The 27,491-nt window shown below is 42.4% G+C and overlaps 2 protein-coding genes across 2 annotated transcripts; one reads left to right on the top strand and one right to left on the bottom strand.

Annotated features, from left to right (window-relative positions):
- Positions 1-1,137: 1,137 nt before the first annotated feature.
- Positions 1,138-20,071, bottom strand: OXNAD1 (oxidoreductase NAD binding domain containing 1). The gene is given in 10 exon segments (NM_001395939.1): positions 1,138-1,496; positions 2,143-2,251; positions 4,681-4,923; positions 7,308-7,449; positions 11,574-11,680; positions 14,349-14,412; positions 14,679-14,691; positions 14,693-14,842; positions 19,599-19,679; positions 20,018-20,071. Coding segments are annotated over 8 exon segments (951 nt in total). The 5' UTR covers positions 14,811-14,842; positions 19,599-19,679; positions 20,018-20,071; the 3' UTR covers positions 1,138-1,341.
- A 51-nt stretch (positions 20,072-20,122) lies between these two features.
- DPH3P1 (diphthamide biosynthesis 3 pseudogene 1) lies at positions 20,123-22,947 on the top strand. Its single transcript, NM_001302106.2, has 3 exons — positions 20,123-20,264; positions 20,352-20,426; positions 21,390-22,947. Exons 1-3 carry the CDS (start codon positions 20,157-20,159, stop codon positions 21,453-21,455), a joined length of 249 nt encoding a protein of 82 aa, NP_001289035.1. The 5' UTR covers positions 20,123-20,156; the 3' UTR covers positions 21,456-22,947.
- Positions 22,948-27,491: the final 4,544 nt, after the last annotated feature.

The following is a 27,491-nucleotide window of genomic DNA, read 5'->3' as shown; positions in this document are numbered from 1 at the left end:
ACCTGTCAGTCATGATCTTCATGAAGACAAAACTCCCTGGTTTTATTGTTCGTGACAAGCGCACACTGTCCTATTTACATTCTGGAGTGAATGAACAAGGAACCGTTCCTTGCAGTAGGGTATTCAGGCACTTTCACCTCATTTCAGTCAGAGGCAATGTGATGCGACATTCCCTCTGGGCCTGCAATGACTGATGGGGGACAAGCAGTTGCACCACGCAGGCAGTGTTGTCTGGTACAGAAGCACCAGACCCGCTCTACGGGGCTGCCGTCACCAGGAGATGAAGACTTACAGGCAGACCCTCAACATGGAGCTGTCCCCTGAAAGCCTAAGACAAATCTTCAATATCCATAATTCAGCATTCACCTCTTTGGGATGGAACATAGAGCCTTGTTTCCTTAAGTTCTGTTTGTTCTGAGCTGCAGGAAATACAGATTTCCTCCTCTGACACTCAGTGAGAACCTCCAGGACTATTTCAGCCAGTCATCTGCAACCTCTGCACCAACTGCCACACATTTCGGTCCTGTTCTTATGCTGCACTCAAAGTTGGGGCCAGGAGGTGCCTACTTCGTCTGTCTCACTGTGTCTGTAGACAAGGTGGATGCAGATGTGGCAGCAGAAACCTACAAGCTATGTATCCTACAGTCGCTAAGACTGATACAAAAGGTTTGGAGTGGCAAGGCTCAGCATGAGCTAAAAGCAAAGTGGAGGGATGCTGAAGGGAGAAAAGTTGCTGTATTACCTGTTGGATGACCGTCACTTAACTCAAGGAAAAAAAGCCACTAACAAAGAAGAGGCCACATCTAACATTTAAAAATAATATTATATAAATTAGTGTTTTCAGTAATTTAGGTGTTCCTTTTTTGAAGTCTTCAGGTATAAACTGGGAATCTACCACTCAAGAACCTGAACTATTTTAATGATTACGTAATTCTCTCACTGTGGCCTTCTTTTAAATTATTCTCAACATTTCTATGATGAGTTTTTCTGCAAACTGGGGGAATAAAACGTTGGCTTTGTACTCTGAAGCACAGTCACCCCTTCAAAGAGCGACGTTTTGAGAGCCTTTTTTTGCCAAACAATATGAAAGAAAATATGCTGCTACCCAGAAGTAGGCAAATCATCCACAAACCACAACAGTTGATGGCTTTAATATAAAATCACTTTTCTTTTCAAAAGCAGCAGCACTGTGTTGCAGTTGTATTATCGTTAAATTAAAGAAACACTGTCATGATTGAGGACAGCTTAATCTATGAAATAAAATCTTCCAAGTAATTCAAGTCCATCTTCTGTACATTTTATCTCATCAGAATGCACCAAAACCAATTTACTTTCTGTTCATTACCACCATTTCTCAAAGAAAACACAGTTCCTAGGAACACCAGAGTTGTACAGCAGTTCGGATATCGATTCTATCATTGGAGGTGGACCACAGATGTACCACAAAGTATCCTTAGATACATGTTTTTCCAGATCCTTTTCAGATATTCTTCCCTCTGACAAAAAAAAAGAAAAAAAGTAGGCAATGAGAACGGAAATCTTTACTCAGTTCAAAAAGAATGAGCAGTCAGGGGTACTGCAAGTGCTCATTTCTTAAAAGTGTCAGGCTTAGTTAAGGATAACAGGTAAGTTTTGGGGGCTATGGAACAATTTGTTCTCCTGGGGATTTAGATCCCTACTTCCAGTTGGAATGCATGGGCTATTAGTCACTGAACATGGCTTGCTTGCAACTAAAAATCCTGCATTCAGATGAAAAAACAGATAATTATCTTGAAGACAAATACAACAGAAATGGAAATGTGATGAAGTGCCTCTTGCAAACAGCCAATCTTATCCTTCATCAGTCTTAAGCAAAGTAAATACTAGTTGCTGGAATAAGGTTTCAGTGGGAAATACCAGTATGAGGTTTAGCAGAAGCACTTCAGTAGAAGGAAAAACAAAAACCGCAGAAGTATAACTTTTCTCCAAAGCATAATACATACACTGAAATGATTTATGTTTCGTTCACATCTCATTTTGAATCTTTAAAAATACTAACTGATGTAGGTAGGTGTACACTAGAACGAGTTGTATTCAACTTCCTCCTCAAGGAGGTAATCAAACTTAGCACTTGAGAAATGAGCACAGTGCCATGGTGCGTACCTGTGACGTGGGGCTGAAGTTCTTCACAGATGGGTGAGCTCTGCTGGGTAACGTGGAAACGACATGTGATCTTTCCAGGAAATGCACTCATCAAACCAAGAATATTTTTCTGTAATGTTAAACATACTTTCTTATACCACAAGCCATTAAATCAAAGCAGATGTTTGCATACTGCCCCAGAACACCAGTGATCATGAGTGAGAACCACGACTTTGCATTTCAGCACTGAGTACTCTGTGGGTTTGACTTCAAAGGGCCGATCTGCAGAAGTACGCTGAATTTCTATACCTGGAATCTGAATATGCTACCAGCTCTGTTGTTAGTGCTTTCCTCCTGTTTTACAATAGGTTGTAATTTGTAAGATTTGGATCTAAGAATGAGTTTTGTATCTCCTTTCCTGTTTTTTTCCCATATAACTTTGTGTTTTTTTCCCTTTTATTTTCATATTTGTTTTCCATTTGGAAAAAACCAGAAACATGCAGTATACGTTTGCCATTTCTTACAAACTTTTTGAGTCCCAGCTCCTTTACCTTGTAAGAATATCAGATCCTTTCCGTCCTTCTCCAAGTAAAACCAACTATGGTGTTATTCACAACTGTGGTAGTTACCACTACAAACCCAGTGGTATTGGTTCAAATCATAATTAAAAACAAAACAGAAGAAAACAACCAAAGAAACCCCTGTCAGTCAGATGCTGTCGACACTCTGAAACGAGGACTTGTTTACTGTCCGGATTCTATATTAATTGGGGTTTTCACTGCTGGAATGGGTACTGTGGAAATAATTTCTATTCCGTGAACAGGTGAATTAGCTCATTTCTATGTGTTGCTTACAGACCAGTTACTGCATTGAACAGACTACTATGGATTACTTCGCAAAAAAAGAAGAAAAAAAAAGTTAAACAGATTTTATTCAATAGACAAGCCCGTTTCTGACTCCATAAAAAGCTGGGGAATAAAGAACAGCAGATAAGGCACTGCTGTACACTATTCCACTAGTAAGTACTTTAATGTCGGCCCATTTTCACTGGTCCAAATGGGACGGTAAACTCCTCCATGTGGAACCACGTACAGTTTGATAGCACTTTTGAAACAAGCCATGTCCTGTTGAACTGAAGTCCCAAGACCTACCTGGAAAGTATACTGAAGCAGTTTAAGGCAGGCCTTAACATGCTTAAATAATGCTGCAATCATTCTCAGCACCTACGTGTAAGCTACCTCTGTGTGACTCAGAGACGAGGACAGAAAGTGGCAGGTATGATTCATGGGACATAAACCACCATGTAATGTCTTCCAGTATCCTAGAGCTATAGACAGGCTCTCTTTAACTGAACGGAGGAGAATGTGAACAGCTCAGCAGGATCTCTGCAGCCTAGTAAGCTGCTGTACAAACTAAAGCAAACAGCTGAGCAGTACAGAACTAAGGGAAAACACCTATCCCACTGTCCCAGCCACAATAAAGGACAACATTCAGTCCACATGAAATGAGCTAAATGGCATCTTGAAGTAGTCAAGTTAATATGGTAGTCTTTGTAATTGTAATCTTAAGATTGCATGCTTCTCCTGTTTCAGAGAATAAGATTTTCAAAGCAGTGCATATACCTGTGAAACCAGAGCACATGCCAAACGAGTAGGCTGACAAGCAGAAGGACAGCACTATACGTAGGCTGCTGCTTCAGGGAATATGTCCTCCAGAACATCAGCAAAAACCTAGCAGTTCCTCCTGGTGATATATGTGTGTCAATCTCCCAACAACACACAGCCCAGCAATCCTGTTTCCTCAATCCTTTGGGCAAAACTAGTAGTGGATCCTTTATACCATTTCTGGAGTTATCATCAACTTGCACCTTGACCTTAAAAGTTCTCAGTTCTTCAGAGAAACCTGTATCATTAGGGATGCTTCTTCACAGAAGCTGTGCTAATGAGACCCTAAAACATCATCAGTAGCCCTTAATGGCTGAATGTGTGATAAATGTGTGTAAATGCTTACAAAGCCCTGTTACAAGTGCCTTGTAAGAACTGCTGATAAACTCCTTCATTCATACACTAGTACCCAATAATAATGTATTATCAACAAAGCTTCCCTATGAGTTTGGGAAGTTTTTTCTTTGGCTATAATTGCTCTTACTAGTCTTTAAATTCAACAGAATCTGTACAGAAGTTATGTGGTTCTCCTATTACAGTATACAGCATTATGCAAACTACTACTATGTATATAGACAAATATATTACAGTATATATGATGTCTGATATACCATGATGCTCTTAGGAGGTTATAGGAAAATGCAGCCATGCAGGGCTAGTCAGCTTACCAGTGCAGTCAATGCAAGCAGGTATGTCCAACAACATCTGAAATTTGTACATATGCACATTATTTGTGCGTAGTAAGTAACAAAATGCAGATGGGATTTGAGGCAGGAAGTGACTTTGGCCTGTCTGAACAATGTCTTACACAGAAGGGGTTCTCTGTGACCTGGCAACAAAATGATACATGTACTAATTGCTGAGTATTAGAGTTCTTTTTTTAGTTATCATTTACCTTAAATAAGAGTTCACTTGTATTTTTTGCACTGTAGTACAGCTTCACTGTTCCCATTTTGTATCCGTTTCCTTTACTCTCTTGGTATCCATGAAGATCTGCTACATGCAGCAGTATAGAAAACAAGGGGTTAATTCCAACACCCCCTGCTATTAGCACTAGTTTTACAGGGGTGTCACCAGGCTGAGGATCAAAGAAGAAATCACCTCCCACTCGCAGAGCCACTTCTGAGTCAAGAGTACACTAGGATGGAAAAGAAGATATTTAATTTCAAAACTCAAAACAAGTCTGAAATAGTCTTCTTGCATCACAGAGTCACAAGACGTGCTGAACTGTGAGTTTTTATTCTTACTGACCAATGAGGGAAAACTAGGGGACGGTAAAATAAATGCAGTTATCTGAAGTTATCTTTTAAAGTGTTCTCTAGAGATCTGTTGCTACTTTCAGAAGTTTCAGTCTTCTGATAGGGCAGGACGGTGCGTCCCCCCATCCACCCCCAAAAGAGCTGAAAGAGGAATGATTCATGTTTTCCAGCAGCAGTATTGGAAGTGAAAGCCCAAGGTTAACATGCGAGATCACAATTTTACCCAAGCGCAGACTCATGTCAGGAAGGGCCCTGCTGTGAGGACATGGAAGTCAGAATGAGTTGCACAGACTCAAGATTTTTCTGTCCCATTCAAAAAAGTAAGAAACCACCCAGAAACGAAGCAAGTATCTACATGAGTATTTCTTGCAGAGCCACTTCTGCATTTGCAGCTTGAGAGCTGCAGAAGAAGAACAGAGTGAAAACCTCCCTCTCTCCTGGGACAGAAAAAAATGATTCTTAGGAGAAACTTTCCAAAGTGTGGTGGGTTTGGAGGTTTTTTTTTGAGGGGGAAGGACGTATGGAAAGCCAAACTCCAATAAGTAAAACATTTGGATCACTATCCTCTTGGTAACCAAGTGCCGCTTGTTGGAGGGTGAAAATGTAGTACAGAGGAGTCAGGTGAGTTCTCCCACATCACTGGAAGTTAGCAAAATCAACAGGAGCAGAAAACATGGCTCGTTTTAGACCATATCCATGGTGGGTAAACAAAAGGAGGAGGGGGAAAAAAGGAGAAAAACAGTAACTGAAACAAAAGGATTTCCATCATTGACTGTACAGTAAGCAAAGGCCTGAACACTCGACAATTCTAGAAGGAAGGAGGCCCTCAGCAGGTACTGTGCAGAATCAAGGGCTTCCTCGTAGCGAGCACAGCCACTGAGAACAAGGTTTCTTGTCTTTCCTAACTACTGCATAGAAGCATAACCACTCGGCTGTAGTGTAAGGCAATCAGCATTTATAACCTGAAACAAATTTCTCTCTCCATTTTCAATGTAAAGTGCAGGCTTTCTCACTAAATTTCACTGTTAGAAATAAGCATGAATCCAGAAGTGTTCCAGATTCATGCTGCAGAGGGAGGGCATAGGATACGGTATCTGTAGTGGAAATAAGCAGTTTTAGACCAAAACAATCTCATTCTTGTCTCATCTGAAATGCCTTAGATAAGTGAAGCATACAACCCACACATTAAATACGAATACCTCTGAAAATAAGTTACACTAAGTAAATCCGTACTGTTCCCATGGCATCTTTTACTCAGAGATACCAACTTCCTTTACAGGTAACCTTTAAGCAATTGAGATTTTGTTTCACCATACAAACAACCTGCTTAAATTCTAGGTTGCCAGGTTTTAATTCTTTTCTCAGGTAAAAGGATGCACTTTTGATTTGATAGAATAGTCAATACACACCTGGCAGGTCTTTCTACAGCATCATGTTTGAACTAGCTCACCTTCTAACTAAAGATCTTCCTGTAAATCCAACCAGAAAATTCATCAATGGCAAAATGAATGGGACATTAAAATTCCTAAGACAGCCTCCAGAGATTGGGAATTATGAAGTGAGGCCCTCATTCTCTCCGAAGAGCGTCACCAAAAGACAGGGTGTTGTCTTTTAGCTATTGTATGTTTCTGCTGGCATGCCTGCTACGCTTCAGATATTCTTCAGATATTGTCAATTCTTGTAAACCTGAAAGAACCTATCAATTTAAATCCTGCAGCCACGTTTAAGCGAAGTGAATGCCAGACAGGAAGCAGTAAGTGCACACATCATAGTGAACAGGATGTGAAAAGAACAAAAGTTAACAGGATGAACTACAATCATCGATGAAGTAGAATCAGCAGTAGATGGTACTCTTCTGACTAACTGAGTGGGCTAACCAGATGAACAGAACATTGCAAGAGGACAAAGTGTCAGACCTTACTTTTAACGTAGCAAAAAATCAAGTCTTAGATTATGTCAATATTACAGAAATATGGATGCTTAAAAGAATACTACAGAAATTCCGGATTTCAGTGCATTCAGCTCCAGAGGTGTGAGAACCCATAGAGACTGCAATATCATGAGGCCCACCATGCACAACTTGAGGCAAAAGATCACAATAACTAAATTACCATATCAGTATCCCATTTCAAGATTTTAACATCTAACAATGGTGGAACAAGTCAAGAGGAGTTTCGTAGTCAATACAAAAAGCAGACTAACACCGCTACCCCCCAAAAATGAAAAAATGGCAAAATGCACTTCAGAAGTTTATCTCATTTACCTCAGTGTGGATCCAGTGAGCAGGAGGATGGTCAGTGTACTTCACTGCAAGCTCTAACACTCCTTCTCGTTCCAGCAGACCAGGACTTGAACACATTGAGAATCCCCCAATCACAGATACGCCAGGAATAAAGAAATCAACCCTAAAAATTGGTCAGAAACAAAAATTGAAACATGGAACACAGTGACTAAAACAAAACTGCTGGCTTTGTTTCAGTTATGTGTCCTGGACAAAAACATCTTCACTTCCAGAACACAACTTTTCCAAAAAATTGACCTAATCTTGAGTAACACTGCTTTCTTTCACTTACTGTCATCTAGAAACATCATCACCATTACTGTACCGTCAGGATTTTAATCTGTTCTGCCTTCAGCATTAGATGCAGCAGATTAGAATGATAAGTGTTAAAGTAAATAATTTACTCAGTAAAAACACAGCAAAAAAACCCACATCATAAGGCCCAACAGAGTGGCTTAAAACCCACTCTTTTCAGTGCCTTTGTGTAGTGGAAATGCTAAGACACAGCTCCAACCAGTGATTGAGCACCTGGTAGGAAGGCAGGGCCAACCCAGGGGAGCTCAGCTGCATGGAATGCACCTGAGTGACCGGAAGGGCTGGAGCCAGGATCCACCCCTTCCCAGACCTCACTGAAGGGTTGGCAGTGGAGGCGAGGGCATCTCTCTAGAGATCCCTGCCTATCTGGGGTCTTCCAAAGGTAAGGAGCTTCCTTCCTTTATTTCTGAGCCCATGGCTGTTGCATTTGAGCAAGTCCTCACTTGCTGCAGCCTGGGGTCTTGCTACTCTGCTGTCATTGCTGTGTATTCCATTGCGTTACACCTTGTTATTTCCTTTTTTTCTCAAACAAAGGAAGGTTGGAAAACTAACTTTGGGGAATATATTTTTGAATTAACACTTTCATTTCTTGGGAAGATGAAATACCTGAAGGAAAAAAAAGAGTAAAAAAATTCCTTATGTGGAGTTACTAAAACAAGTAGAACTGCTTTACTTATTGAACTGCATTGCCCTCTGGTGGCAGTTGTCTTTTTCCAGTTGGCAGTAAAGGGGAATAAATTACTACAATTCCTTTTAAGCAAAAGAAAATCATGCATCAGTTTCTGGAAATGAGCAGTTAGAACACACGGCTAACTTTCTGCAAAACCAGAAACTGGATAGTATAAAAGGCAAGCCATTGCTATGCATGAACTGCAATTTGTTTCCATGAAAGTAAGGCTTTGACGCTCCAAATAGTAGGAAAAGTTTGACGTTAGTATATAATCTAACACTTAAGCTCCTCAGTGTTGTCAAAACGCTTAAATGCATCAATTTTCTATAGCAGATAACAAAACTGCTGTATTTCAAAATAAATCTAACGTTTAAAATCAATTGTGCTGCTCCACTTAGGGAACAACTGCACTGGTAAGCAATGCCAAGTACTTTGTAATGATTTCTCAGTGCAAGCTGTAGTTAAGGCAGCTCAGTATTAGTTAAATGAGATGTAACATGAAGTAGCTGGCCTCCAGTGCATATTTTCTTTAAGCACCAAGGCTGTCTTCTGCATGGAGACCACAAAAATAAATAAGTAAATAAATAAATGAGGGAGGAGAGCAGCACTTTGACTGGCTTTACGACTGGAAGAAAAAAGAAATCTTTCCTGGTGACTTCCTACAAAGCTTCACCCTCCAAAGAAAACTATCCTCTCTTTCTCTTGAAGTGAGTAGTGCACAATGCTATGGTGATACTGGTGCATACAAGCTAATAAACTTGATGGCTTGTAGAAGTGCAATTGTCAGCTCACTGCAAATGCAAAGACAAACACCAACACCTGAGAAGACCAACAGATCCAAAAAATCTGGCATTCCACTTTGTTTTGTTTTTTTTTTTTTGTTATCCTCTATTTTTGCAGCCCCTCTGACAATAAAGCTCAGCGTGTCTAACAGTCAGAACCAAAGATATGAAAGGATGATTGTTCCCCTGCAGCAGTTACTGTATGAAAGACTCAAGAAGCTACTGCAGCTCTTTACCACCCTCTGGTGGAAAACTACCTTACACTTCAGACCACTGAAAAGAAACTATATTTATGCTGTAAAACACCACCTTACATTCAAGTTACGTTTTCCTTGACATATAAGGGTAAGTTCTTCATGGCTAATGTACTTCTCTTTTTATGTTAGCATTTCTTTCCCAATTAAGTCATGATGAGAGATTTCAGAACACAGTGTACTATAACTTGTGGACTAGTTTGTATCTCTGATGGCATGTCTCAGCTGTGTGCAAGGAGGGGAAGGCCGCAATGAAATGCAGTATGTGACAGCTTAAGTAAAAAGAACTGCAGAGGAAAAAATGAACATATTACATAACTTCACAAAAAGAAAAGGCACAAAAAGAGGTAGAACTGTGAAGATCTTTGGGTTGCTTTTCATTTTCTTCCTTTTAAGGGCTACCTAAGCCAAGTATTTCAGAAAAGAATAACTATTAGCAGTTGCTGAAGATGAGAAACAAAACCATAGAGCTACTTCTAAGTTATTTATAACATGCATACACCTCAGTGCTTGTTTTAGGAAATTAAAACAGATAACAGCAACAAGTCTTCATTATTACTTAAAGTCAGATAAAGGCCAACATCTACCAGCACGCCTGCAAAACAAATTCACCTTTGATTCTGAAAATCTGGCTAAACAAAACACTTTCATACATATACACATACATATTAGTGACAATCTTTGGCTGCAACATCCTGCTATAGCAGATACTAACAAATTAGCCTTTTCTACTCAGGAAATTGTGGCCTGGTATTTTGTACCACTCATCAAAAAATGTGACCACAGTTTATAGCTTCGAGTACAGAAAAGTTGTTGTATCCCTTACAATAGCATTAGAACACTTTAGAAGAAAAAGAAAATGAAAAAGAGTAATTATAATTAAAGCTTTCAGTTTTCAGCATGATAATTGCTAAAGCATTTTTGGAGGGTAAATGAACTTTCTCAGTATGGGCAAGCGAGAATTTTAATATGAGTCACTGCACATGTGCAAAAACTGCAGCAAATTACTCCACAAACACAAATTATTGCAATCAACATCTTGTGTTCTGGTTCTAAATTTAAAAGCCAGCATATTAACACTGTAAGAGTAACATATGCTGTTAATACCCTCGCAGCTATAGTTTGATTCCAGTAAAACCACTTTCAGATGGCCTAAGCCAAGAAGAAGTTTAAGAATCTTTTAAATGACCAATGCCAAAAGCAACTACTCATATTTTTTAATTAATCTTTGAGGGGGAGGAAAAAAAGTGATGGAGTGGGAGCATTTCTTAATAAGAAAAAAGACAAACATGAAAATCCACTCTGTTTCTACAGCGGGGGTGGAAAATAAGGTGTACATTTGCTTAAGCAATCAGATAATTACCTCCGAGGCTTAGCAATTAGACTTTATTTTCAAGTTTGCGGCCTGTATTTCTATATGGAGCTACCTTACCAGGCCTTTCCTTTCAGAGATGAAACTTCCAAGGGGAAAAAAACAAACAAACAAACAGGCAATTCTGATTTAAGTATAAAATTGTAACTGAAAATACTAATAACTTCCACATCAGCAGCAGTCCCTGCTCTACTGTAAAAAGAAAAACAAACAACTGGTAAATAAAAACTGTAGAGAGCCTGCAGAATGAAGTGTACTTCAGAGGTGGTTGGACTCAATGATCTTTATAGGCCCTTCCCAATTGAAAAATCCTATTGTATTCTATCCTAAAGTACTATTGAAGAAGTCTTGTAACACATATAAGCCAAAGAAAAATACTTTTGCTCTTTAGAAATAAGTATTAGAATATTTAATACTAATTAGCCATGTAACAGCATCTCCTCTGAGCCATGAATAATAAAACATCTTAGAGACATAGAAACGTTTGAGTTGGAAGGTACCCTTAGGGGTAACCTAGTCCAACTCCACTGCCATGAACAGGGACACCTACAGCTAGATCAGGTGCTCAGAGCTCTGTCCAGCTTGGTCTTGGACATCTTCAGGGACAGGGCTTCCAGCACCTCTCTGGGAAACCTGCTCAGTGCCTCACCACCCTCACTCTAAGAAACTTCTTCCTTACATCCAATCCAAATCTCCCCTCTTAATAGTTTGAACCCATTTCCCCTTGCCCTATCACAACATCCTATTATATAAATTACTACCATTTTTCAGTGCCCAATTATCAGAGGCCATTAATACTTTTATACAGTGCACTTTGGCTAGTGATTTTTTCCCTTATATGTCATAAGGTCTTACCACTGTCCCGCTTTGAAAGTAAAATCTTTATTTGTGATGGCCAAACGTAGTCTCTTGACTGTCTCTGATTCATTGGTGATGCCACACACTTTGGCTTGTGAAATTACCTAAACAAAAGAAAAATAAGTACCTGCATGATGTGAACAGCATTTGCAGCAAAAGTAGTCCAGAATCTGTAGTGAGATACCTGGCACTTCACATTACCTGCACTATTTCACTACCTAAGGCACCAACATTTTTTCACTGTGGTACAGAAACAAGAACAGACCCAGTTAATGAATGCAGAAATGGCTTTGTACTTACAGACCACCACATTTGCACAAAGCAAACGCTCCTTTATCTTTCCAGCAACAACAACAAATCTCTGATGTGAAAATTGACAAAGGAAACTTGCAAAAGCTCAGCTGCTACTGAAGTCACTGGGAGAATTCTGGATTTGTATCTAGTTTCAGGTAACTGAATGCCTTGTGTTACTGATTTACACATATACCCATTTGACCATATATGTGATCTATGAACACAGGAAACTGTGACACAAGCATTCATTTCTCATTAACATAAGAGTTTGGTTTGGCAACCAGATGGGAGGGGATGGGATGGGAAAGCCGTAGTGGAATGGTGGGAGGAAGGAAGGAAGGAAGGGTGGGAGGAAGGAAGGAAATAAGGAGCAGATCTTGCAACAGGATCACTTGGGGAGGCGTTTCCCACTTAAATTTAAACACTTTGATGCCCATCAGTACAACATAGATGATAAGATGAATGCCTGATGATGAGGGATGGAGAGGAGATGATGATTATTATATTTTTACTTCTACAAATAAAGTAATGCTGTACATATTTTCTAAATAGGCCAATATACATCCCCTATTAAAAAAGCAAATGCCATTTGCCACATTAGGAAATAGAGTACCTCGCCACAACTTCACCACTTCTCATTTGTGTAAGATCAAATAGACTGAAAAAAAAACCACCAAAACTTAAGAAGCTATGCTCTAATTTAAAACACATGGCAGGAAATTAATTTCTTCATAAAGCAGCATCTGAACACATCTACTGTCCCACAAAACAGCAGGACGTTTGCCAATTTAAAATAAAGCAGCAAACATTTCCTTTCCACTTTAGCAGACACTATTAAAAGGGAAAAGCAGTCTTTCTCTGTTAACAAGACAAATGTCAGATTAATTACTTAAATGGTTGTTTTAATGGAGAAACATTTAAGTGCAGGAAATTGACGTTAAGCTTGGATCTTCTTCCTTCCTTTCTTTACTCTTCTGAGCACTCCCTAATTTGTTCTTTGGCCAATACATCCGATAGAGCACTGGAAATGTAATCCTTAATAAGTATACTACAAAAGTTAAATTTGTCAGGGTGATCAAAGACCTTCAGACAGTATTTTTGGAACATCACAAGTGTGATGGCCATGAGCAATACTGCAGTGAGATAGGAGGACACTATCTGGAACCTTGCCATTTTATTTCAAAGCATCAGGCACTTGTTCTTGTCCTTCATGTTACCAGTCTTCAACAGGTGTGGCATGCACGCTAATGCAACACAGACCTATGATTCTTTCATCCTTCTAAAGGACTGCAATGGCCAAATAAGGCAATACAGACTAGAAGAAGCCAGCTGGTGATTACATGGAATTTAAAACCAAGCAGAGGATTTAAAATAAACTGATTTTAAAGTGGTTGGGGAAAAAGTAACAAAGAATAAATCAAACATTTAAAAAAAAAAAAAGAAAGAAAGAACCCTCTGACACACGGAGAATTTGTCACAGAACTGAATCATAGAAAGGCTTGGGTTGGAAGGGATCCCAAAGATCATCAAGTTCCAACTCCTCTGCCTACAGGCAGAGACACCAACCTCCAGATCTGGTACTAGATCAGGGCCCCATCCAACCTGGTCTTGAACACCTCCAGGAATGGAACCTCCACAACCTCTCTGGGCAGTCTGTTCCAGAACCTCACCACTCTCTCTGTGAAGAACTTCCCCTTGACATCCACTGAGCCCATTTCTTCCACCTAGCTCATACAGTTTCCTTCAGACCTCAAGCCTTATGCAGCTGTCCGTACCAGCTCAGAGCTCTCAAGTCAGACCCATGTGAAAGGCTGCTGGCCCCTACCCAAGGAAGTGCTAATGCTAGACATGAGCTGCTGAAGCAGAGCTCTGAGACAAAAGGTTTCCAAAGCAGCTTTGCCAACAGGCACAATGAGCCCACATTTGTCTCATCCACCCACAGCCTATGCCACAGGTGCTAAATCTCTTCTATATGTATATATTCTATAATATACACGCCCATTAATGCTGCATTGTGTGAGGCACATACTGTTCATCCTGCTCTGTGGCAAAGGCAGGATTGGCCTGCCATCATCAACTCCTTAACACTGAGAAAAGCTATGTAAAGAATGAAGAAAAACTAGGCACCACTGCCCAAAGTTCTGGGGATTAAAGACAGGGTTTTTCAGTCAAAAAGTGCCCTAATTCTCTGAAAAAGTCTCTGTTTGCCTATCAAAGTCCATATGACCAGAATTCTATTCAATTTCCTGTCTAACTTGGAGTAAACAGAATCACAATAATTTTTATACCTCCCTATATTTCCTCTACTGACCACAAAATCCACCACTTTTACAGCAGCATCAAATAAAAAAAAGAGGGGGAAAAATGTGAAAGAGACTCCATCTGAAGAGAAAATGAAGTCCTATGAATCAAATACAATTGTCCCATTTCTTCACCAGAAAGAAAACTTACTAACATCCTAAAGAACACAACACTAACCTCCTGGCGAAAATTATTTGCTGTTCTCTCAAGGTGATCCATTTTCCTTTTTGATTGTATTGTGCTGCAACAAGAAGCAAACAAATTGTCATCTTGACAGCTGTGCTACTGTGTCTTACTGGTAGGAATTTCTACTCATCCAAGAATTTGTCAGTGTAATCCAGCGTACATTCCAGACGGCATAGTTCTGAATCAGAATTATATGCAGCAATATACATTTGGAGATTACAAAGTATTTACAGGTCTGTAATAATTCGTCATTTGTTATTTCAAAGCGTTATCGTGACGTTCTCTTCAAAAAATAGAAGTGTTTGTAGATGGATAACTTACCCATTCGCTGTACAAGTAACAAGAAGCAGAGTGCCTCAACACCACCAGTGCAGAATGAGCAGGACAAAGTCTGCAGGCACTTCTCAGTAAGTGAGGAATAGTAAAGCCCATGTATGTGGTAACACGAGCCATGATAACCAGGCTGTCTTTAGAATCACCAGCTCCTGAAAAACCCACATGAATGTTTATTAAATAAAATACCCACTGTTTGACATGGCTTGTTCTCATATACAAGTCAACAAGACTGCTGGCCAGTAACCAAGACTACCCTGAGTTTGATACTAAGGCTGGTAGCTGTTTGTTAACCTTACTGATAACTTGGATGATTGTGACAGAATGTACCATCAGCAAAATTATGATACTTCAGTCTATCAAATAGTGTTATTGTGCGCTTTGTATCTGTTATCATTCGCATGTGTATGGGAACTGTTGAATTACGGCCTGAACCTCTGATTGACCACCTGAGGCAAGCGCTGAGTCAGCTGCAGGCGCACAGGTGAATGCAATTTCACCTGAGTGACCAGAAGTGGAAGGAGTAACCTCCTAGACCCCATTTAAGGGCTGACTCCCAAGGAGGAAGGATCCCTATCTGGAGATCACTTCTCTTGGAGTCCTTCTGTGAGTCCAGGGATATGGGTAAGATCTTTATTTCATTACTCCTTTGTAATGTGATAATCTCTCTGGTCCAATACTTTGTTTGCCATACAGCATGGAAATTAATAGAATCATAGAATTGTTTATGATTAAAATTATCTTTAAGGGTCCCTTCCATCCAGACTGTCACAAGTCCCTGGGACTAGATGGGATTCACCCAAGGGTTCTGAGGGAGCTGGTAAAGGTGACTGCCAAGCTGCTTTCCACCCTCTATCAGTGTTCCTAGTCAACTAGAGAAGTCCCAGAGGATTAGAGGCTTGCCAGCGTGACTCCTATCTACAAGAAGGGTTGTAAGAAGGATCTGGAAAACTACAGGCCTGTCAGCCTCACCTCGGTGCCAGGGAAGGTTATGGAACAAATCTCCTCATGACATGTGCAGGACAACCAGGGGCTCAGGCCCAACCAGCATGGGTTCATGAAAGGCAGGCTCTTGCCTGACCAACCTGATCTCCTTCTATGATCAAGTGATCCACCTGGTGGATGAGGGAAAGGCTACTCAGATTTCAGCAAAGCCTTTGACAGTGGTATTCTCCTGGAGAAGCTGGCAGCCTGTGGCCTGGACAGGTACAGCTCTTGCTGGGTAAAGAAGTGGCTGGAGGGCTGGGCACAGAGTGCTGGTGAATGGAGTTAAATCCAGCTGGCAACCAGTCATGAACAGTGTTCCCTAGGGATCAGTATTGGGGTCCTATTCCATTTAATATCTTCATTGATGATGTGGGACAAGAGGTACTGAAGTGCACCTTCAGTAGTAATTTGCAGATGACACCAAGCTGGGGGGAAGCGTCGAATCTGCCTGGGGATAGGAAGGCCTTACAGAGGGATCTGGACAGGCTGAGGCTAGTGGGATGAAGTTCACCAACACCAAGGCCCAGCAGTTTAGCCACAACCTCAGACAATGCTACAGGCTTGGGGCAGAGCAGCTGGAAGACTGTGTGGAAGAAACAGACCTGGAGGTGTTGGCTGATGCTCGGATGAACGTGAGCCAGCAGCGTGCCCAGGTGGCAAAGAAGGCCAATGGCATCCTGGTTTGTAGCAGCAATTATTTCTGATAGCAGGTGCAGGGAAGCGATTATCCCTTTGTATACAGCACTGATGAGGCCACACCTCAAGTACTGCGTTCAGTTTTGGGCCCCTCACTACAAGAAAGACACTAAGGCCCTGGAGCATGTTCAGAGAAGGGCAATAAAGCTGTGAGGCTTCTGGAGCACAAGTCTTATGGAGAGTGGCTAAGGGAATTGGGATTATTCAGTCTGGAGGAGGCTCAGGGGAGACCTCATCACTCCCTATAACTGCATGAAAAGAGGCTGTGGTGAGCTGGGGGTCAGCTTCTCCTACCATGTAACCTATTGACAAGGAGTAGAGGGAATGGCCTCAAGTTGCACCAGGGGAGATTCAGGTTGGGCATTAGGAAAAAATTCTTCTCTGACAGAGTGGTTAGGCATAGGAACATGCTGCCCAGGAATGTGGTTGAGTCACCATTTCTGGAGGTGTTCAATAAATATTCAGATATACTAAGGGACTTGGTTTAGTGGGGAAATACTGGTGGTAGGTGGACATTTGGACTGGATGATTTTGGAGGTCTTTTCCAACATCTGTGATTCGTGATTAAAGGTCATCCAGACCCACTCCCTTGCCATGAATAGCAACACCTACAGCTAGATAAGGTTGGTCAGAGCTCCATCCAGCCTGACCTTGAATGTCTCCGGTGATGGGACTTCTACCACTTCTGTCTGAGCAACCTGTTCCAGTGCTCCACCACCCTTATTGTAAAAAATTTCTTCCTTATATCCAATCTAAATCTCTCCTTTATTTTGAAACAATTTCCCCTTGTCCTATCACAACAGACCCTGCTAAAGAGTCCTGTCCACTTCTTACTGCTCCCTTCCATATACTGAAAGGCCACTCTCAGGTTTCCCCAGAGTCTTCTCTTCTCCAGGCTGAACAGCCCCAGCTCTATCAGTCTGTCCTCAGGGAGACACCTCAGGAGAGGTGTTCCAGTTCATGGATCATTTTTGAGATCCTCCTCTGGATGTGCTCCAACAAGTCCACATCTCTCCTATACTGAGGACTCCACATCTGGACGCAGTACTCCAGGTGAGGTCTCACCAGTGCACGAGCAGAGAGGGACAGGATCACCTGCCTTGACCTGCTGGCGACACTGTTTTTGATGCAGCCCATGATATGGTTGGCTTTCTGGGCTGCAAGGGCACATTGCATGGCTCATGTCCAGCCTGCCATCCACCAGTACCCCAAGGTCCTTTTTGGCAGGACTGTATTCTATCCTTACATCCCCCAGCTTGTACTGATAGTGGTGGTTGCCATGATCCGGGTGCAAGACTTTGCACTTGGATTTATTGAGCCTCATGAGGTTTGTCTGGGCCCACTGCTTAAGCCTGTCTAAGACTCTCTCAATGACATCCCACCCCTCGGGCATGTCAACCACACCACACATCTTGGTGTCACCCACAAACACATGCAAAGGGAGGCATTACTTTCAGAGTAACCTACTAACAATTTTCAAAGCAAGTCAAAAGTATCCTTCATTTATCAAGTTTAGGAAAATGTTTATAGTAAGCCAAAAGGTATTTCTTACTGCTTGTAAATCTGCCTTTGTTTTTCTTAGAGTGGATCAGCATAGTTGTCTTTCACACTATTCCTCACCTATCACACTATCATACGAGTTCTAAAAAGCAGTCCCTTGCTTCTACAAAGCAGTCTTTGTCTTTTATTTTCATTTTAATCTCTTCTCCTGCATTCTCTTAGCTTAAAGCACATAAATTATTTTCAAATTGTTTTTGTTTTTCATTCTGAACCCTTTTAAATGGCAATGATCCAGCTTGCTTCACTAATCAGGCCTACACTCTTGAGGCTTTCACAACAGCTGCATTGGCTGGTCACTCAGTAATTTGTTCTGTTTGTAATCTTTATAAATGGGAAGCAGAGCTTTCATAAATTAGGCTGTTCAGAAACTGAATACGTTTACTGTAAGTACTGAAAATGCTCACTTTCAAGCATAAGAAATACTTCCTGTCCATAATTTGTAATAGCTTTTTAGCATTTAATTACACAGCTTGCAACTTTTCGAAGTGGAATTATTCCTAACTCTTCTGCTACAGTAGGTAAAGATTATTCTCTATTTACCTTAGTTATTTCCTTCATGTAAATGTATAGAAGGCATGATAACAAAATTATTGCTGTTCTTACAGTATGTTAGCAAGACAAATTGTAATGAAGAAAATGTAATGAAGCAACCACATTCATCAACATCAGCATAGTCAGTCTGAAAAGCCTGCATGCTCAAAAACCATTGAGTTACTCAGATTTATGAGAACACTTTTATAATCTACAGTCTTTCAGACATCTTGGTTACCATCCACCCATATCTCCTGGTTTAGGCTTTTGAGTCGAAACCAATTAGAAGTAAAAAAAAAAAATAAAAGAACTTTGAAAGGGGACACTTATGTGAGCAGCTTATCCCAATAGCTGTGACTTTAACTAAATCATACAATGAAATGAATTACATGAAGTACAATGCTTTGCTTCAGAAGCTGTGCACTGACAGTAAAGATTCTTTTTTTGAAGCATTTTGCATGCTCCCTTTCTGCAATTAATTGCTACCAACCACAGTGACATCTGCTGGTAAATACGTGGCCCAACTTCGAAATCCTATACAAAGATACTCAGCTATTTTATGTTCTTGGTGTAGCTTAATTCTGCTCCTTGGGTTGACGGTCCTTTACAGCTAGACTCAGTTTGATGGCCATCATTTCAATAAATAAATATGTGCTGTTCTACACATAAAAAGGAAGTGACACTGCCCTAAATTATTAATTCTTGCCCAGCGGTGCTCCCAGTGAGGTCACCTGCTGGTCCTGCATTACAGCATCATCAATTGCTTCCCAATCCTGAAATCAGTGCACTGCAACTAATATGTTCCAGCATCTCTTCAAATGAGCCCAGGCTCTGCTCTGCCACACGCAGCTCTGAGACGTGGCTTTCCAAAGGGAACAGCCTCTCCCCCCCCCCCGTTATCTCCTCACCCTCCATGCTCACCCGGCTCCTCTGCAATTCCCTGCCCTCTTAGCACTTCAGGCTCCCCTTCTGATGGGCCATTCTTCTATTTCTTATCCTCTTCCCTACCTGGAACCTCACAGAAATACCCTCCCCGATACCCACTCCAAACCCTCCCTTTCTTCCATCGCTCTGCAGAGAGAAATGAACGCTTCTTTTGCGCCTCTTCCCTCCAGAAGAGCTCATTCTCCTTACCCTGAGAGCCACAGGCCCCGGGTTAATGCACCATGACATCTACCGCTGCGGCCTCTTCTTTCCTCAGTCCTACCCGTGCATCTGAAGGGAGAGACAGCCTTTCAGCGAACCCGCGCTGCACTGGAGATCAAACCACTACAGAAGGCAACGAGAGGGAAGCGGGGACGCTCAAAGGAGCGGCACAGAGCCCTTTTTACAAACCAGGTGAGAGATACTCCCCACCCGCAGCCCACAGATCGTCACCACGAAACGCTTTCCCTCCGACCCACAGCGAAGGAGTGCACGGGGACCACGGGGCCCCGTCCCTGCCACCTCCGCAGGGAGCGCGGAAGGCCGCGCCCTCGGCCGGCCGGGATCGCAGGCGGGCATCGGTCAGAGGGCGCACCGCCCGCCCCCCCCCCCCACACCGCAGCCCCTACCGGCACCGCGTCACGTGACGGAAAGCGCCTCCGTCGCTCGGCAGGGAGCGCGTGAGCCAGCTCGTGGCGCGTGCGCCGCCCCGCCCCTTCCGGTGCCGTCCCCGCCCCTTCCGGTGTGTCCCCGCTCTGTGACGGAGCCATGGCGGTGTTCCACGATGAGGTGGAGATCGAAGACTTCGAGTACGATGAGGAAACGGAGACGTACAGCTACCCGTGCCCCTGCGGGGACCGCTTCCTCATCACGCGGGTAACGGCGGGGGGCGGTGAGGGGGAGGCGGTGTTAGGCCGCGGGCGTGTGGGCCGGTGCGTGACTGTGTGCCGTGGGCTGTTGCAGGAGGACCTGGAGAACGGAGAGGATGTGGCCACCTGCCCCAGCTGCTCCCTCATCCTGCGCGTCATCTACGACCAGGTGGGTGCGGGGGCCGAGGTTGGGCTGGTCGTGTCCTGACAAAGATGCGATGGTGGTTTCTAAAAGGCGCTCATAAAAACGGGATGCGGCTGTTGGACAGCCGGTGGCCTTTCCTTTCGTGACGCTGTCTCCTATCCCAGTTGTTTTTCTGGTCCCCCGCATCTTCTATTGTGCCTGAGCTTTAGAATGTGCTGGCTTTGGGTCACCGTAGGATGAGATGCAGGCAAAACAGCCTCCGTGACTCCAGCAGTGGTCATCTGGCCAAATAGCTTTTGTTGCTTACAAGGCATGCTGCAGCTTTCATCTGCAGTACTCTGTCCAGGCCTGGGGCTCCCAGCACTCAAAGGATAAAGAGCTGTTGGAGTGGGTCTGGAGGAGGGCCTTGAGGATGATCAGAGGGCTGGAGCACCTCACTGTGATGACAGGCTGAGGGAGCTGGGCCTGCTCAGTGTGGAGAAGAGAAGGCTGTGGGGAGGCCTTACTGTGGTCTTCAAGTACATAAAGGAGGCTTATTTAAAAAAAAAAAAAAAAAAAAAAAAAAAAAACTTCCTGTTTACACAGTCTGATAGCTAAAGGATGAGGGAGACTGGCTTTGAAATAAAAGAGGGGAGATCTAGGTTAGATGTCAAGGATAAATTTGCTATTCCTGGGGCGGTGGGGCAGTGGCACAGGGTGCCCAGAAAAGCTGTGGATGCCCCATTTGTGAAGGCGATGTAGCCAGGTTGGGTGGGGCCCTGGGAAGCCTGATCAAGTGGTTGGCAACCCTGCCCAAGGCAGGGGGTTGGAACTAGGAGGGCTTTTAAGGTCCTTTCCAACCAAAGCCATTGTTTGATCTTTGGGGAGGAAATTTCCTGCCAGTTACACCCAGACCAGAAAACCAAATGGTTATTTGATGCTTTTCTGAGGAAGAGGAGATCCAAGAAAAAAATAAAAACCAACTAAAACTCTACTTGCTGTCTCTAGGAACAGTTCATGCGTGATGAAGTCATTGCAGAACCTTTGGCAAACAAAGAACTGGTAAAGTGCTGATGAATCCATCATGAACTGTTGCTGCTTTAACATAAGCAATTATGGGAATGACAATTTTGGGAAGAGACGTTGCTCCGCCTGGAAGTTCTTGCTGCTGTGAGAAATACGTGCAATAATTGTCTGTCTTAATAACTTGAAAAAGAATTTTGTGGGACATCAGAATGAATGAGGTTTTGTTTTGTTTTGTTTTTCCAATAGAGTTAAGCACTTAATTAGTATTAGTTGGGATACGTACTCTAGAAGACCAGGAGTATGATACTAATTGACTTCAAATCAATATGCTGAAGATGCATACAGAGCTGTTCTATGCTGAAAGGAGAACAGTTATCTAGCAGTGATTTCTTAGACTGTGCAGAGAAGTTCAGTGTATTCAGCATGGGTGTGTTCCCGCATGAAATGGCATAGAGAGCTGAAATGTTGGGAGACGAGTTCAGAAATCAGTAGGACTCCATGTGGTTCTGTGTGATGCCATGCAGAGTTGAAGTTTTGATGCAAATTGCTGTCTCCTCTGTTTTGTGCCCTCATAGTTCCAGCATATACTGCCTATGGGGAAAATAATGAGATCCAGAACCAGTGCTGCTGCTGGATCGTTTTACTTCTGTGAGTGTAAGGAAAATGCAGTTGTATTCATAACTGTGGTGGGTGCAATGTGTGAGTTGCAGCAGAAGCAGCTTTGGTGGTTGTATCAAACGGGTATCTGACATAATGATTTACATTTGTGTGCATTGTGTGTAATTAAACAGTAGGAAACACCATTTTTCTACCCCTGTACTGTTACTGACATATGAATGAAGTTGAACTCAAAGTGGATTCTTATTTACCCATATTTTCTCAGTCACTCTTTGGTTTGACTCTTGCAGCAAATATAAAATAGGCTGTGGTTGTTCTGTTTGTAATACTGCATTTTCTGAATTCTTAAGTCTTGTTGTGTTGGGTTCTGTCATTTCCTATGTCAGAGATGCACACAGTTCACTTTATTCAATAATAAAAAGGAGTGTTTTTAGGGCAGAAGAAAGTTGCAAGAATATGCTCCAAAGTACCTCGGTTCCAAGACTGCTTCGTGGATTACAGGCCACTGCACTTAAGTATTTATTTAAGATGGTGATAATTTGCATGTTTTAGTAGGATGTGACATCTGTGAAGTTTTGGGACAAATATTTGCGCGGCGTTTATATCGTGATGTCACTCCAGGCACAAGAGATAAGCAGGTCTTACCGATGTCTCGGATGTAATTATTTTTGTACTTAGGACATTCTGTGAATGTTGGAAACGAACCTTCTAATTGCTTTTTGCAACGGAAGCAGGCAGGAGCCGACAGCCTTCAGCTGGAGGTTTGGAAGGCAATGTGCTCAACCCGAGTTGTTTCTGTGCCTGACCACCAGGTGGCGCTCCTGTCGCTTAAATGGCTGCGCTTCAGAGAGCGCTGTGGAAATCTGGATAGCTATAAATATTTCTTTTCACTTACGCTTAAATAAAGATGTTTAAAACTGCACCAGTGGTAATAATGGGCCGTTGCTTGCTCTGTTTGTGCGCCAGTCATAATGATTTCTGAAGGTGTTGAGTAGCTGCTGAGGTTGTAATACCTAAATTTCTCCAGGCTGGCTGAAAAGAAGTGGGTTTTAGTCTATCAATAAATGCAGGAACCCCATTTAAGCTCCTGTTCAAACTGCAGCTGCATAAATACCCGGGTTTGTTTTCCAGAAGCCTTCCAGATAAAACCACGTAGAGTTAAGTTTAAAAAGGAGCACTGGGGGGGAATGTGTACTCAGAGGTATCAGCTGTACTTTATCTGGCGTGTGCTAATACGAGTTCTGAAAAGATTTTCTGTAGCCTTCGCCATTGCTCTAAAATACAGATAAGAGCTTCTTTAACAGTAATTATAGGAAAATTGTTACATCAGTTCAGGACTGTCGTTGCTTCAGGTTTGGCGATGAGCATATTATACACAAGTTGCACGATGCTGTTTCTGTAGGCATTACTGTTATTTTATGTAGCATGTATCAGTGCTTTATTGAGGTTTTCATTTTATTTCCTTCTTCAGAGCTTTTTAGTAGCATAGCAGTAAAATGTGGCTTACTTTGTTAGGAAAGGATGCATCCACGTTGTCCCAAAGATGTTGCACTCAGCTTGGTATTATTGCAGTATCTTATGCATTGTCAGGGAATAATCATTGTCTCTATATAATAAAAAGGAAAGACAAAGCAAAAAAACCAAACAAGAATGGATTAAATCTGTCTCTTCTGTGGCCTGAGATCGATGATTAAAAACTGTTGAGCTGTGGTTTGCTTTCCCATCTTCTGTTACACAGAGAGGGATGGAGTTCTACAGCAGTGGAGTTCGTCCTTCTGAAAGCTCAGTGATGCTAAAGAGCTGCCCGTTTTTGTTCTTTCTGAGCTGGTGAGTAGCTTTGGACTCCAGCGATGGCACACGGCTTTTTAGAATTCTTCCATGCTGTGTAATTCCAAAAGACGAGGCGGGGCAATCTGAGTAACCCATCAGAAATGCTTCTTTCTAGGAATTCAGTCACAAGGTTTCTTCATACCACCGCAGGCCCTTGCACAGTGTGTAGGCCCCTTGTTTGTTCCTTGTGTAGTACATATTCTTAGAACCAATGGTTCACTTCCAAAAAGACGGTTATGTAGGATACAAAGAGGTCTTTTGTTTGTTTGTATCTGACAAGCAGATGGATTGATTAGCTAAAAGGTCGTGTAATTCTGAATCATTGTCCCTGTTTATCGAGCATACATGATTTGTTTTCAATAGGTGCTTTGGAAGTCCGTGACAGAGACCCCGGACCTCCAAGAGCTGAGGTCTGTAGGTCACCAGCTTCAGCTCTTGCACTTGCTCCGTTTGCCTGTATGTTAGACAGGTTGCAATGGCCTGAAGGTCAATATGCAGATGCCTTGTCACTTCTTCCTTCCATCATAAATTTTTAATTTGGATTCTCAGCACCGTTCAAAAACTGACCTCATTTGCACAACATCGTGTTAATGACGATGAGTGTGTAGACTGTCTGCTCTGTCTACCAAGAAGTAGATACTGGTCCATTTTAAATGAACCTTCAACATACAAATAAAGTAAGGTGACAACTCTGTATTGCCACTAAGAAAAATAGCTTACATGAACCCCATTTCCATCTTCCCTTAATTTCAGTTTAAAGTTCAGGCCAACCTTGACTGCAGAGTTGAGTATTTGCTACACTGAAAGCTTAATGAAATCTTACTACAAATAGGATTTATGGAGATAGTTGCAGTACAATAAAACAAATGTATGCTGTTATTTTCTCTGCACGCAGTTCCACGTGGGTTGCTTTCTCTTTGTGCTTAGTTAGGCTGTAGCTTTGATTCTGCTTTCTTCATGGCTCTGTGCAGTAGCCATGGCTTAGAGCAGACATGAAGGGCAGGGAGGATCCAGAGGGTCCCGTGTAGCCCTGAGGATGCTGACTTCTCAATCCTCGAACCGCTCAAACCTTTTGAGTGACGGAGGCAACAACTAAGAGAAGCTGTGCCCGGCTGATCAACTGCTTTCACAATGTCACTTGCTGTCATGCAGGAAGTGGGTCAAAAGGGACTCATCAGGAGGATGAAGGCTTAAGTGACCTGTCATCGCCCCTTCCCGCCCCTTGCCATCCCTGTTTCCATCTGTTTGCCTATCAGGTCACCTCTTCAAAATTCTTGGCAGCTCCCCAGCCCAGCGTGAGCTTCCTCCTATGTCATGGAAAATCATTGCCATGCCATTAAAGCTGCCACTGGGCACAGTCAGCTGAGGGGATTGCCCTGAGGGTGCTGGACGGTGTGTGAAGGTCAGCTGCCCATCCACCAGTGCCTTCATGCAGCCTGACAGGCAGTGTAACCACTGTTAAGAATTGTCTCTGCTTGAAACCCTGCTAGTACATGGTGGTCTAAGGGAATAATTCCAAATAGATGTGATCTTGGTGTTGGCGGCTGTGTAACTGAGAAGGAAACTTTTGGGACCCTCCAAGTCTGATAGAGGTCGCTTATGTAAAACGTTTCTGTAAAGCTGCTAGGCTGACTGAACTGATCTTGTGTCTGCTTTCTTCCTTCAAGTGGAAGAGTAGTTTAATTAGGATTCACAGAGCACTAATTCATTCATGAGTGTTTACCCTACATATGTATAGTTAACTCAGCATCTTTCTGCTTGCTTCTGTATTTTCAGTTGTGGTGTCATTAATGCTGCTCCACAAATCACTGCTGTGATGCCCTTTTTAGGCTCTTTCTGTTCCATTGGCAAATGTTTTTACTTTGGCCTCAGTTGTAGCCCTGGACAAATCAGAAAACAACAAGTTGACACATTCCTTATTTCAAGTAAAAGTGACTCCAGCCTGCTGGGTATCTGAATAGCTGCAGCATTTTCAAGCATTATCTTTTGTGTGTAATCCTGTGGTGTTTATACGAAATGCAGGTTTTGTGGTGTAATCTGAAGCATAATAACTTTCACATTCCTTAGGAAAAAAAACACATTTTTCAGGGGAGGATTTTTTTTGTTTTAATGTTGGAATAGTTACTGCCTAACGGGTCTCATTTCTGCAGATCTCTGACCATAAGCCTGGAGAAATTCTATACCTGTGCAAAGCTGCTTGAAACATCTTCTGGTATTTATTGAATCCTTTAGATAGTATTGAGCTATGAACCCTTTCGTCTTTTATCATCATGGTAGAATACAGTGGCGTTTGCTTTTATATCGTGGAGAGGCTTCTGTGAGCCCCAGTGCCCTGCTCTGGTGTCACCACAATGATGGATGCTGGTGTGCATTCCTTAGCCTGGAAAAGAGAATCGGACTCTTCGTTTAGATAGGAAAACAGTCTGGAGACAGAGGTACAGACAAACCACCCATTGGTTTGCCATATCTGAGGCAACAAAGAATGTTTGTCCGGGGGACTGAGATGAGCAGTGTCATCAGCAGGAGAATTTGCTGTCCCAATTCAGAGGAAGGGTCTGCTTAGCCCAGTATCTCATCCCCAGCACTGCTCCCCCTCCATTTGGAAACGCCCTCCATTTGGTGGCGTTTCCCCAGAATACCCTACCATGCTCGTTTTAAGTCGTGGACTTCTTGAGATTGATGCACTAATAGTTCATAGCATAAATAAACATCTATTTCCATAAGTTATCTTAATCAATTCTTGAATCTGTGTCACAATCCATTATCCACTGCATCCCGTGGAAAGAAATTACCCCATTATGGACACTTTGTGAGGAGGACCATTTCTTTTTAACCCATTGCTCACCGATTCATTTGAAGACATTTATTTCCCCATAGTCATTTCTGCTTTGAGCCTATCATGTCTTTGTCTACTCAGCCACTCTCCACACAGGAGCTATTCCATTCCCTGGTGCTTTTCTCGGAGCATTGCCCAGCTCTCCTGCATTGTTTTTGGGAGGAAGGGAGGTAAGTGAATCGTGTGTACATTGGCATGATGCTATTTATTCTCTGCTCTGTTCTTCACCTTCCAAAAATACTTAACATTTGATAGGCTTTTTGGACACTTCCTGAGTGCTATAGGCTGACGTTGCCTTAAAATTAATGTTTAATTAAAGCAAAAACCTTTTAGAATGTAAGCTCAGAGTAACCACGATTTTCTCCTATGTACTCTTGTTGTTGGCCTAGGCATGTTATAGAAGAAGGCAGGGTGCCCTGAGTCAAGTGTCATCAGCTCAGACCCGAGGTGTCTTTCTGCTGCAGTTTCCTGGTGGTGGCTGATGAAGGTGTGCAAACTCCATGTGTTTTGGCAGGACTGTTTCAGGCTGGTTAATGCTGTTCTCCTCTCAGCATTTAAATAGTCATATTGCATTTTGTACGTGGCTTCTGCTCTTTCGTCAAAGCCGTATCTGTGTACCTTTTAGATTTCCCTGTCTTTCCTGCAATGACTCTCCTGATGAGTATCTGAATTTTCCAAGCAATAAAGCTTTTGAATGGAGTTGATGGTGGGTTTTAGTGTGAGATTACTTTTAATCTCACACTTTAATAAAGAGAATATGGGTACTGCCCAAGATGCACTTATAAAAGCATCGTTTTTGA

This window comes from Gallus gallus, chromosome 2 (assembly GCF_016699485.2).
Source record: "Gallus gallus isolate bGalGal1 chromosome 2, bGalGal1.mat.broiler.GRCg7b, whole genome shotgun sequence".
Lineage (NCBI taxonomy): Eukaryota > Metazoa > Chordata > Aves > Galliformes > Phasianidae > Gallus > Gallus gallus.
This window is presented reverse-complemented; position numbering and strand designations above follow the sequence as displayed.